The 13,144-nt window shown below is 34.7% G+C and overlaps 1 protein-coding gene across 1 annotated transcript; it reads left to right on the forward strand.

Moving 5' to 3' along the window:
* The first annotated feature begins 5,594 nt into the window (after positions 1 to 5,594).
* Positions 5,595 to 7,943, forward strand: LOC110930008. The gene is made up of 3 exons (XM_022173216.2): positions 5,595 to 5,876; positions 7,216 to 7,499; positions 7,770 to 7,943. Exons 1-3 carry the CDS (start codon positions 5,636 to 5,638, stop codon positions 7,776 to 7,778), a joined length of 534 nt encoding a protein of 177 aa, XP_022028908.1. The 5' UTR covers positions 5,595 to 5,635; the 3' UTR covers positions 7,779 to 7,943.
* Positions 7,944 to 13,144: the final 5,201 nt, after the last annotated feature.

Consider the following 13,144-nt stretch of genomic DNA (forward strand, 5'->3'; position numbering starts at 1 on the left):
TAAATGAGCCAAGGATATCCAGGACACGGTCGCGTTAACCCCCAATGTTTAAGTTATCAGACAAAACAGATTAAAACGGGTTATGAAGATTTTGTAGTCACATTCCGACATATGATCCCATACCCGACCAAGTGGTAATAATGTACCGTATCCCAAGCCTGTATAAGGAAAATATGTTAATAACATTTACCTGAGCTAATACTCGTTTAAATATGCAAGGTTTATAAATAGCTCAGCTGCTAATCAAACAACTAAGGTAGATAGCAAGTTACCGGAAGGCCCTAGTCTGTAATGATGGTATAAACAACCAATTAGAATGTCAACGCGTCTTATTCAAGTCGTAGGCTTGGACCGGTTAACTTAAAATATCGAAAATGGTACAATACGCTCGATTAAGCGATGACCGGAATAGAGTGTGGTCTAAACCCAACAAGTACTAAGACTTGTATAATATGGGTAAACAAATAACATTATGGAATTTGAAGTAAAAATGATAAGGTTTGACCCATTTCGGTAAACTTACCTAAACTAGTTACGTAAGCTTAACCGTACGCGTATAAGCGATATCGGGTAACCTGATGATTCATGAACAAGTTCTATATGCCAATATATTTTAAATAAGTTGTAACATCAGTAGGTTAGCAACTTATATGCCCGTTAAGGTTTTAAAATCAAACTGTGCCTCATAAGGGCGTTTTAGTCATTAAGCGACGTGTTAAAGGAACTTGCGTATAAACTGATGTTATGAACATGATCATTCTATAAAAATACTTTATTTGTGATATAATATCAGTAAGTAATCAAACATATGTGAGTTTTATGATTTAAGACCAAACTATGCACCATAGGGGCATTTTGGTCATTTTGTACATAGTTTGAAAACTTATTTGCAAATCTGAGTTATAAACATGTACCTACTGTGAAAACATTTCAAATAAGTTATAATATCAGTAGGTATTAAGTTTTGATTTATTGTTATGGTTAAAAACCATACTATGCGCCAAAAGGGCGTTTTGGTCATTAAATAACGACATTTGCGATCTTTAATCAAAACTCGGGTTATGAACTGGTTTTTTATCCCAAAATATCTCAAGTATGATATTATATTAGTAGATAATAAGTTTGATATGTTAAATTATGTTTAAAACCATTCAATGTGCCGAAAGGGCACTTTGGTCATTATAAAACACAATTTAGGATCTTATGTGAAAACTCAGTTTAATAACATCAAAATATGTTAATTACTTTAACATATCAGTAGGTAAACCATTTTTAAGTTCGTTGTTGACTAAAACCTTATAAATTGTAAAAAGGGAGTTTTGGTCAAAGTATGACATGATATAGAAACTTGCCTAAAACTTAAAATATGATTATGATCATGTAATATAACCTCAGAGGGTTATGCTACATAATAATATGACCATAATGCAACCTTAATTCAGTAGGTATCTAAGCTAAATCGGGTCAGAATCGAAAGTCAAGGCAGAAGTCAAACTTCGCGACTTTCGGTTACGAACCAACCTTAAAACTAGAATTGACGAGCCGAACATGTTCATACATGTCTTAATACTTATTACCAACTTGTTTAAGTGCCAAAACATATTTTATGACATCTATATAACCAGATTATAAAATTTATGAAATCTGACCCGTTTGACTTTTTAAACAGTATAAATTTGACCCGTCAATTGACCTAGTAAACGTGATTTTCAGGAGGTGCCCTTTTGAGGGATTAACACCTACCTAATTACGATCACGTAGCCATGTTCGACTCGAACAAAGGCTGGACCATAAAGATCTAAACTGAAAGTCAAAGCAATTATCGAAATTGTTTGACTTTTGGCTTTAAAAGCCTAATAAACGAAAATGCAGATGAATGGAACACTGACTAGTGTTCCTTAGACGAAAATGAACTTGAAAAGGAAGCTCTTAAGGACCAGGAACCTCCAGAGGTGATGTAGAGAAGAGCTTAAAGAAGGTGCAAGTTTTTGTGAAGAACATGGCACCTATTTATAGTGTTGGAGGGTTGTTGAGGTGATTCCAGGTGTTAGCAGAGGTTAGGAAGTGAGGACAAGTGTCCTAGTACGTGTCCTAGCAGTCTTGAAGGCTCATGGTTTTGAAAAACATGGTTTTGGCACCTTTGTGTGGGCTGCAAGTATTTTTTTTGTCGCTGGCAGGTCTTTGCGAACCGTAAAGATGGTCCTTTGCAGTCCGTAAAGGGTCTCGGCCCACAAATTAAATTTTGTAACTTGACACCTTTGGTCCCTCAACCTTTATACTTATATGAATAGCATAATTATTCCCTTTTGGCCAATATTTGGGACACATGAGACATGATCGTATAGCATCAGGCTCGCGGTTCGTTAAAGGGTCACTCAGAGGTATAAATTAACATGTTGACACCTTTAGTCCCTCCAATATCAAACTTTCATATAAATTCACAAATGGTCCCTCTCGTCCAACAAGTGGCTCATTTGAGAGTACGAACACTGTAAAGGGTCACTCAAAGTTATAGTTTCAGCATGTTGACACCTTTAGTCCTCCAAATTCATACTTTTCAAAATTGGCAAAATTAGTCCCTCCCGGCCCACATTAGGCACGAATAGGTATAGGGACACGTGTCAGTACATTACTATACACAAATTTACGAGGTGTTACATTACCAGTTACATCAAACGGTAATAGTATTAAAAATTATAAAAATTGATTACATATGATGATTCAAACCAATTGGAGTCGAGATCCAACAATAGTTTCATTTTAATTGAAACAATATAGTTCTGAATGTTTGTGGGATTAGTTTATTTGCAATATATGTCATGACATTCAGTTGAATTTTATGATAACACAAGTGAATAAATAATAAAATATAGTTTTCCACAATTTAGGCAAATATCTACTAGTAATATATTTGCAAGTTTGTTACTGTACTGACAAAGTCAAAGATATACGGTCTAAGAAATATCCTATACAACGGCGACAGAGGAGGAGCAGCGGCAGAGCGGGGGCAGCAGAGGGGGAGCCGCGGCAGAGGAGGAGCAGCGGTAGGGTGGGGAAGGGGTGGCTGGAGTTGTAGGTGGTGGCTAGGAGGAGGATTGTGTTTGAGGAGAAGAATCCATGGCTGGAGAGAGGGTTGGAAGATGTTGGAAGAGGTGGGAAGACATTGGACCATGTCTGCGTGAGGAAGAGGACGCGTAGAGGTTTGAAGACATTTTTAAATGATGTCTTCTAAAAAACAAACGGTCTGCAGAGCTAAACGTTTGCGCGTGATCTGCGCGGCGTAGACATAAGAGGCCAGAAGAGGTTTTTCTCAAAAAACAAACACCATCTTATTTTTCACACCCACCTAACTACTACAGATGGCCTAACTGTAATAACAAAAATATATTACTTGGTTAATACTTTTAATAATTTAAAATTTAAAAAATCTATTAATAAAAATTATTAAACCTATGAATTACAATTTAAATTTAAAAAAGACCATGTAGAGAGACGTTCAATACAAAATCCATTTTAAATAGAGAATTATGAGAGACGTATAATGCACTTGTACCTATTGTTTTAAATGTGATACATAAGACAATTATATAACCACATATCTCATAATCTTTTTGTCTCTCGTTATATCTACCAACCATTATGTACAAACACATTATCCAATTATCTACTTATGTTTGGTTCGTTATTAAGGTGCCTCGAACCCCATGAAACATATAAGTAAATTTCTAGCATACTTTTACTCATCCGACAACACCTTTTTAATTGGTTTGTATCTAGGGTTAGCATATCGTGTCAGACACGACCTGCTAAGACACGAACACGAAACATGTAAACAAGAACACGACATGAAATTTTATCGTGTCAGTTTTTTCAAACACGAACACGAAATAGGTAAACACAAACATTAAGACACGAAAAAACTTACAAGTGTCTCATACGACCTCTTAAGACACAAACATTACCTGTTAAGACATGAACATGGCCTCTTAAGACACAAACTTGCTTGAGTGGGGTGGAGTGTGGAGTCTTGGGCTAGTATATCGTGTCACAGGGGCGGATCTACGTAGTTGCGAGGTGTAGCCTGGGATACCCCTCAACTTTCTTGGCGAAGTGTAATTTTTCTGTTTTAATCTTCATTTCATATTCCGGGGATACCCCTAAGCAAATGTTAGGATACCCCTGAATGTAGATGAAGATGAGAAATGGAATTTTAAGGTTGACGGAAACAAAATATCCCGGTGGAAACTTGCAGCGGCAGCACTTCTTAAGGAAGAAGATGAAAGTTATTTTTATTAATATAATATATATAATAAGCATTGGGATAATGAATGAGATTATGAATGAAATGAAAAGGAGTCTGTCAAAAAGTAAGTAAAGTCATAATTCATAATTATTCAAATTTCAATTATTAATATTTAATAGTTATTCAAACTTCAATTAATATTTAACTATTTAGTTTTTTTTTTAACTTATTGTACCCATTACTTGTTTTATTGTTACTTTGTTTATGTATATTTTTTAAATATACTAAAGGTTCCTTAAAAATGATATGCGCTCACAAGTTTCACAACTGAAAAGGTTAAAAATAAAATAATATAGGAAGAAAAGGTTAAAATAAAAATAATACATGAAGAAACATTGAAATAGTTCTTTCTAAATATATATGATTTAATAAAAGGACTAAATGTAAAGAAATATTATATAAATATTCACACTAAACATATCTATACTTAAATAATACATAATTTCAATTATATTTTATCTCAAAATATTATATTATAATTTCTAAATCTTACTACTAACTGTTTAATATTTTTTATTCAACTCGTGTCCCATGTTATACAAGTGATTGTAACCTAATAATTATATACTAGTCGCACAGGGCCCCTAAGGGCTCTCAAATTCTCAGGGATGACCATAGGTAAAAGAAAAAAAATTAAAAGGGCCCATTTTTACTAGCTACACAGGGAAGGGGGCTCGACATTTCACGAACGGGTCTATGTAAAAAAAAATTTGGGATACCCCTGAATTTTTACTCTAGTTCCGCCACTGTGTCAGACGCTATACGTTAAGACACGAACACGAAATAGGTAAACACGAACACGATATGAAAATTAACAAGTCTTATAATGTCAACCTGTTTAAGACACAAAACCTGTTAAGGTTGTGTCACTTCGTGTCTGAAATTGTCAGTGCTATAATTGTATCGTACAACAAAAAATGCGATGTATTTATTTATTTACAAGTATCATATTTTATTTTTCAAATAACTTGTTTGGCAATTAGTTATAAGTTATAACTATAAATAAAATGTATCTATTTTGCAAAGAGAATCTAAGTATTTATGTTTGTAATCGATAACTTGTATTAAATTATTTGTCAAACAAACATGCACCTTTTTGAAACAGATAAATAATATGATTAATAATGACAAAAAGAAATGCTTTATTAATAAGACCTTTGTAGTGGACACGTACTTGGAATTACAAGGGATTTCTTAATTGTAGCCGCGTTTGTGTTGAACCGCGTTTGTGTTAAACCGTTTATATAAATAACCATTGTACCATCATATTCTTCACTCACTACTTACAAGTATCAAACTTTGCATAAAATCTTCTCTTCTCCTGATTTTAAAATGAACCGTATCCATATTATTGTAGCAATAAAGGCATCCAATTCGATATTTCCACCATTGAGGACCGTCTTGTTCTCCACAAGAGGTAGAGAAATTGCAAAACCCTCCAAGATTCCTCGAATGTACAACACGCGTGCATCTTTAGATTCAAGAAAGATGTCACTGATGCAAAAGCAGCGTCAGGCTATTGGGGTGTGGCTCCAACGCCGTTGGAATCACTTTGAAACGGAATTGTTTTCAGGTACGTGATTACTCCTTCAAAGATCTATTTTATTGTATTTATCACAATGGATTAGCTAAGTTAACCACTTTTATTGACTTGTTTATAGTCTTAAAACAATTCAGGACTTAAAGGGTTCTTGTTTCATCTCGAAAATTGTGTTCGCATATTATTCTCATCATTTTTAAGCATTTCTTACAAGGCTAACACTTTTATTCAATTATAGAGTACACTTTTTTATATCTTCATATGTTTATACCCAATGTTTTACTATGAACGAGCTGATAAAAGATTGCATGTATTTTCTAAGCCATGATGGAATAAAGAAGATAAGAGTTGCTTACATAGATATTCAATATAAATAAGTTGTTCCAAGTAATGAATTCGATTTCTACATTGTTTATGGATCTCTCTCCCTTTCTCTCTCTTAACTTTCTTTCCCTTTGCTCTCTCTCTAACCACCGCTCTAGCACCACCATCATGGAGACCAATGAGGATGATGTCACCGGCGGCGGTCCAGACCTTCTTGTGCATCTTACCACAGATGTGACACAGACACTTGGTGCCGTCGATCCAGACCTTCGTTGGCGGCGATCCAGACCTTTGTCGGCTTTGTTCTTTCCTCTCTTGCGATTCTTTCCTCCCTTTCCTTTGTTCTTCGGCATGGTGGATGAAACTGAAACCCTTGGTTTTTTATGTTGTTTGTATTATCTTTTTGTGTTGGTTTGTGCCTAAATTTGTAAGGACAAATTTTGCAATTTAGTGTTAACATAAATGATGATTTTTTTAGTTACTCATTCAAATATTATTCAAAGGAAAAAAAGCCCAATTGTAACATTACATCTTATATTTACTATAACCTTTTTTAAATAAATCATTTGAATAAAAGAAAGCATATATTGGTAGAAGAATATAATAAGTTTTTATTGTAAATATAATAGGAGGGGTGATATGTTTTGTGAAACTGTTATAAAGCGAATAATAATTAGGAGGATTTTTTTATAGTTTCTGAATTAAACAATATATAAACTTGATTAACTTTTATGAACTATTATAAAGAAGTTTACAGGAGCATAAACATTTCTAGAATAATAAAAAAGTATGCTTAAAGACTAAAGTATCGTATAGCTTATTTGACCCGGGCCAGAAACTTCTATTGACTTTTCATGGTTGACTCGTGGACTCTTAACCACTGACTTTTCATTGTTGACTCGTTATTGAGTTAGCCCACTTGATAATGAACCATTTATATAAAAGCTCATACCATCATATTCTTCACTAACGAATATCAAATTTTACATAGCATCTCCTCACTATATACCTCTTGGTTTTAAAATGAACTTAATCTATATCATTGTAGCAACAAGGGTGTCGAATGTGCTACTACCGCAATTAAGGACCAACTTGTTTTCCATAAGAAGTTGGGAGATTGCTGAACCCTCCAATGTTTCCATTGATACGACAATGGGAACCTCTAGGATTTTGACCAAGCATGCTCAAAAGTACAACACGGATGCATCTTTAGATTCAAGCCCATGCAAGAAAGATGCCAGTAATACAAAAAAAGCGTCGAGCTATTGTTGGGTGGTCCCATCGTCACTCATCAAGGCCATTGGATCTGCTTGGAAGTGGAACGGTTTTCAGGTACGTGATACTACTCTATCGAGGATCTATTTGTTGTATTGATCAAAATGAATTAACTAAATTTTAATACTTCTATTGACTTGTTCATAGGCTTAAAAGAAAATAGCTCACTTTTCACAACTTATCGTATTTTTGTAGGCTAACCTTAAGACGACCACCTTAGTACATGTTTTTTTCAAGCAAAACCTTAAGACGAATCTCAATCTTTGTTATAAGAAATCATTAATGATGTCTAACAATGTTGGCTTTTGGGTTTATTTTCCCTTGCAGAAAAGTTGAATCAAATATGAAGATATCAAGCGGATTTTAACTGCCAAAGCCCAAGGGCAATGTAAGCCCATCTTTTTATGGCTATATGGTGCTAGACTTCCAACAACCACATTATGCATTTTAAATTGTACTTTTGAGTTGATGAGATCGAATTTGATAAATGTTATACACTTAGTCACATTATATACACCACTTAACTTTAAAACAACATATATACACACAAACACAATGGTTATGCTAAAAAGTGTGAGAAACATGAGAAGCAAGCATCAAGTAGGGGTGATGGGCAAAGGCATCCAATAAAATAGGTAAAAATATGTGCATGAAGACATATAACTTGACGTGCCGTTATGTGGGGATAAAAGCAACCTATAATGGGTTGAATCCATAGTGACACACTGTTATGTAGGGTAAATGTACCATATACTTGATTGAAGTTGAAGCTAAATACATCATTAAAATACTATGTAACACACTATTATATGCAACGTTTTAAAATGTTTTTAAAAGAAAACTATAGCATTATCATCCTCGAAATAAAAATAAAGGAATGTTTGATTTTATCGTATATTTAAAAATAATAATAAACTATGTACAAGCTATTTGTGTTTTAAAAGAAGGGTGAAAAAAAGATAAAAGCCAACAAAGATGATTGTCACCTTAGTGTCTTTCCTTATCATCATCATCATCATCATCATCATCATCATCAATAAATCCCATCAATAGCAAAGCTAAGATAGGGTCAAAGGAGGGTAAGATGTAGACAGCCTTACCTCTACCCCGTAGAAATAGATAGGCCGCTTCCAATGAAACTTCTGGCTCGATAATAGTTTTGCATCAAGCCTTGGAAATAAGGCACATAACACTCAGCAAACAATTGAGACAAATGCCGATTAGTGCATGTATCCTTTGTCTTTTGGTTATCAACTCACTACATGATGCATGATTAACAATCCCACTCTTTTAACGTTATTTTCATGAAATTAGAAAAATAACATTAATATTAATGCACTTTCACTTTTTTCTCTCGAGTACCCACACATATAAACGTTATATGTGCATACCGCGGTATGCGGTATATACTTTTGCACTTTCACTATTGTCTCTCCTTTATCATACTATGTGAATTATAGTCAACCCACCCATCCAATTAACCTTAGTCATTCATGACCCTTATAATTAATAAAAAAAGAAGTGCTTATCCTTCTCCCGACTCATGTCCTTTTACTAGAATAAGAAATGGGAAACTCCTCAAAAATGGGAACTCGAGGGGAATTAAGGTGTAAGGAGTGGTTAAACATTTTGGAGTGGCAAACCAAAAAATCGACCAATCAGAGTGTGCCACGTCAATCAGTGAAAAGAGTTTAAACTTTGGTAAAAAGTGTTGGCAATGGTTTAGACATTTGGTGAAGTGGTAAACTTTAAAAAAAAAGGTGTAATTGGTTGAGAGATGACATGGACCCCACCCATACACCCCCTCTCTCTCCTTCCTCCCCTCACCGCATCGTCAAGCCACCACCGATTTGGTAAACTTTGAGTGGCAAACTAGTGTTGGTGGTGTTGTTACCGAGTGGCAAACTCACTTTGCCGAGTGAATTTGCCGTCCACTCCCTACACCCTTAGATTTTTGAAAACTAAAAAAATGAGCCTAAACCTGAGTTTCGTACAAGTTTAAGCTTGACCACTTTAACTTTAAAGCGAAACCCTAAGTCATTTTAAAGTTAAAGTGGTCAAGCTTAAACTTGTACGAAACTCAGGTTTAAGCTCATTTTCTTAGTTTTAATATGTATTTAAGCTCTTATTATAACACTCATGTTGGTAATTAATTAATTAATTAATTAAACCGGATGCATATCTTTGAAATTTCTGGGTAAATTCCCAAAAAGAAACGTTGCATGTGAACGCCAAACCTACAAAAAGCGAAATGCAACATGGAGATATTTAAATATCGAGTTACGTGCCATTTATCCATGTAGTTTGTTTATTTTTACCGTTTCAAGTTAAATTTTAAAATTGTATTATTTTCATTTTGTTATTTCAATTCAAAAAACTAATCCCAATTAAAAATTTCAGTTAACTGCAGAACAAAAATGATAATTTGCTCTAGACTTTTATTTGTATACTTATTATTATTATTATTATTATTATTATTATTATTATTATTATTATTATTATTATTATTATTATTATTATTATTATTATTATTATTATTATTATTATTATTATTAGGGTTATTGGATTTCATTACCCCCAACTATCGGCGTTTGGCCGTTGCCACCCCCAACTAACAATTTGACACCCGACACGTCCAACTTGACTTTTAGTTTGTGCTGGCACCTCCCTGTTAACTCATTACTATCAAAGTTAGTTTCTGATCCTACGTGTTACAATCTTGATTACGTGGACAAGATGACATGGCGAATTTGTGGCACTATAGTTTCTGGTCCTTGCAAATCCCTCTTTTTACTCTCTTTTATTTTTTTTAACACACTCTCTTCTCTGTAACGGATCACCACCACAGCCTTGCTACCACCGCCGCCTGTAACCACCGGCCATCGGAATAACCACCAAATCCGACACCATCTACATCTTCTCTCAGGCCAACAAATCCGTGAAGAATGAAGGTGGTGGCCGTGTGGTGTTCCGACTGAGAAACCCTAGATCCGTGTCGCCACCTCAAATAATCACCATCATACCATTAGAGTTTTACTATCTACTGAACTCCGTTGGATTAGAAGATATAAGAAATGGAGACTTCGCTGAGATACATCGGAGATTCGAGCGCTCTGAAAATCAACAAGACGACGACAAGCAACAACGAGAAGGGTCCTCAGACGGTGAGGTACGCCAGCGATGCTTCCGGCTCCGCCCTCAAAATCTATGTTAAGCAGAAGTTCCATATCAATTCCAACACTCATCTTCAGGTACCTTACTTTATCTCTCCACATTTTACCTCTTCCTATTTGTATTCGTTTAGATGAAATGCTCAAAGACTTGTTATATGCGACCTTTAGCTGAAAAGAAGCAAAATTATATGGATTATGAAGGACGTCGGTGGTGCTTCTTTAGCAACTATCAAGATTTAGAAGAAAGATTTTAGGCTATGGTTGTTTTGAAATGTGATTGACAAGCGGTGGTGCTTCGTTGTGTGAACAGACAAGACTTTTTTTCATTGAATTGTGACAAGCAGAGCCATTAATTTCGTCTTATGGTTATTTTGAAAGAATGTGTATAGGCTGAAGTGATTTGGGATAAGCATATATATGAATGTAACAATTTGTTTATATGAATAAAGTTCGGATCATAAAGAATATTAAATGTAACACCCCAAAAACGGGTTTGGTAAATTAAAACCCGGTTGATAAAAAGAAATGAGTTTTAATCCCTCATATAACCAAAATGAAACTAGAGGGACCAAAACCGTTAAGTGGGAAACAAGAATTTATAAAATTAAAATTAAAACACCCCACACACACATAGTGTGTGTGTGTGTGTCGATGGTCAGGAAGGAGAAACAGGGGTTCAAACCCTAGTTTCACTAAAATCAGCAAATTGAAAAGGAAATTCAGCTCGGATCTAATGCATGTACTTGAATTCATGATCATCTAGCCCTATAAATCACTTGGTAAGTTGTAATTTATGATTTGGTGATTTTGATATGAAGTGGGTTATGATCAATCCACGAATTTGTATGAAATTAAGCATGAATAGGTGTTAGCATCATCTTAGGAAACATGTGTTAGGCATAATTTTGATTAATTGATGTTTAAAGATGGAAACCCACTAAGTTGAGTGATGAAGATGACATGGGTATTTCACCATGATCAATTCTTGTTCAATGTCGATGTGCCATGTTGAATATGATGGAATCTTGTTAGATAAATTGAAAGGAATGCGTTGTTTGTTATGTTTGATGAATATGTGTGAATAGTATTGTTGATTAGTAGGAAGATTTGATGAACTATGAATGAACTTGGAAGTTTATGCATGAATTAGTTGTACATTGTGCATTAAATTGTGGATGCACACCAAGTGTTTGATGAAATGTCTCTTATAAGCTAGTATGTGAAATTGTATGCTAAACATCGGATGAACATGTGTAGAGGTTGATAATGACATGATTGATGATAAATAATCATAAGAAGATAAATTGTAGAAAGATTTCATAAGAAGGTGTAGTTGATGGAATGATTGGGTGAAATTACGCATTAGAACTTATATTCTAGGCTTGAATGATGAGGTGCACATCATATGTCAAATTACTAGCTTTGAATATGGTTGTCAACTATAGAATCATGAATATGTTAGTATGTGTTGAATTGACAATACGTGTGCATATATGTAGTTAGTTGATCATGTGCATAGGTATGTGTGTGTCCTACACCACGATTAGGAAATGTAAATGGTATATTGTGTTTGTGACTAGATGATCATGTAGTCGTTAGTGTCATACAACATTACGTATGAAACGAATATCATGTCATTAATATGGTCCACTATATCAACATGAATACGTGTTCATAAGTTGGAGGTTATATGCTAGAAGTGTTAGGGCTGGATTTTTACAATACATGATCCTCATATGTGATCCTAACCAGTGATCCTTGTTTCTTTGACAGATAGTGATCCTCAGCAGACTCCCAGGATCAGGATCACGGACCATCATAGGATCCTCATGCTAACAGTTTCTTTCGTTGAATTTAATGTTGTTTTGCAGGAATGACTAGCAGGATCCCCTCTTAGCATCATAATTAAAGGACACGTCTTCACAACTATGGCATGTGCTTAATCGGAGATGGACGTTGTGAAGGATATGGAAACTTGACATGATTTAAGGGCGATAATTTAGGCTAGATTTACTTTTATTTCTAAAGGGGTAATGAGCTGATTATTAGTCTTTTTACCTAAAATAGGTCACCTACACTGGTATATATAACACTCTTCCTCATTCGGAAGAACACACAACACAATTCTCACACGCTTAGACACTCGAAACTATAGTGATCCTTGTACTCAGCTCATTATCATCCGAAGTTGTAACTATATTTTTCTTATATTGAAGTTGGTGATCGGTAGTTGCCATCACCCGAGGTTTTTTATTCCGGAGATCATACATTGATCAAGGGCTTTTTCCTCGTATAAATCATTGTGTCTTTGCATATTTCTCATAAAAGTGATCCTTTACTTTTATAATTAACCAAGCATCATACCCCGTTTACATAAAGTTTGGTTACATTATCCTTGTGTGATTTTTGACCAAAACAGTTTGGCGCCCACCGTGGGGCAATTGGTGCTTCATTCATAAGAAAACCTTTTGTTCGAAATCAATTCAAAGAATTACATGGCTTCATCATTGAAAAACATGTCCACAGCAA

This window comes from Helianthus annuus, chromosome 3 (assembly GCF_002127325.2).
Source record: "Helianthus annuus cultivar XRQ/B chromosome 3, HanXRQr2.0-SUNRISE, whole genome shotgun sequence".
Lineage (NCBI taxonomy): Eukaryota > Viridiplantae > Streptophyta > Magnoliopsida > Asterales > Asteraceae > Helianthus > Helianthus annuus.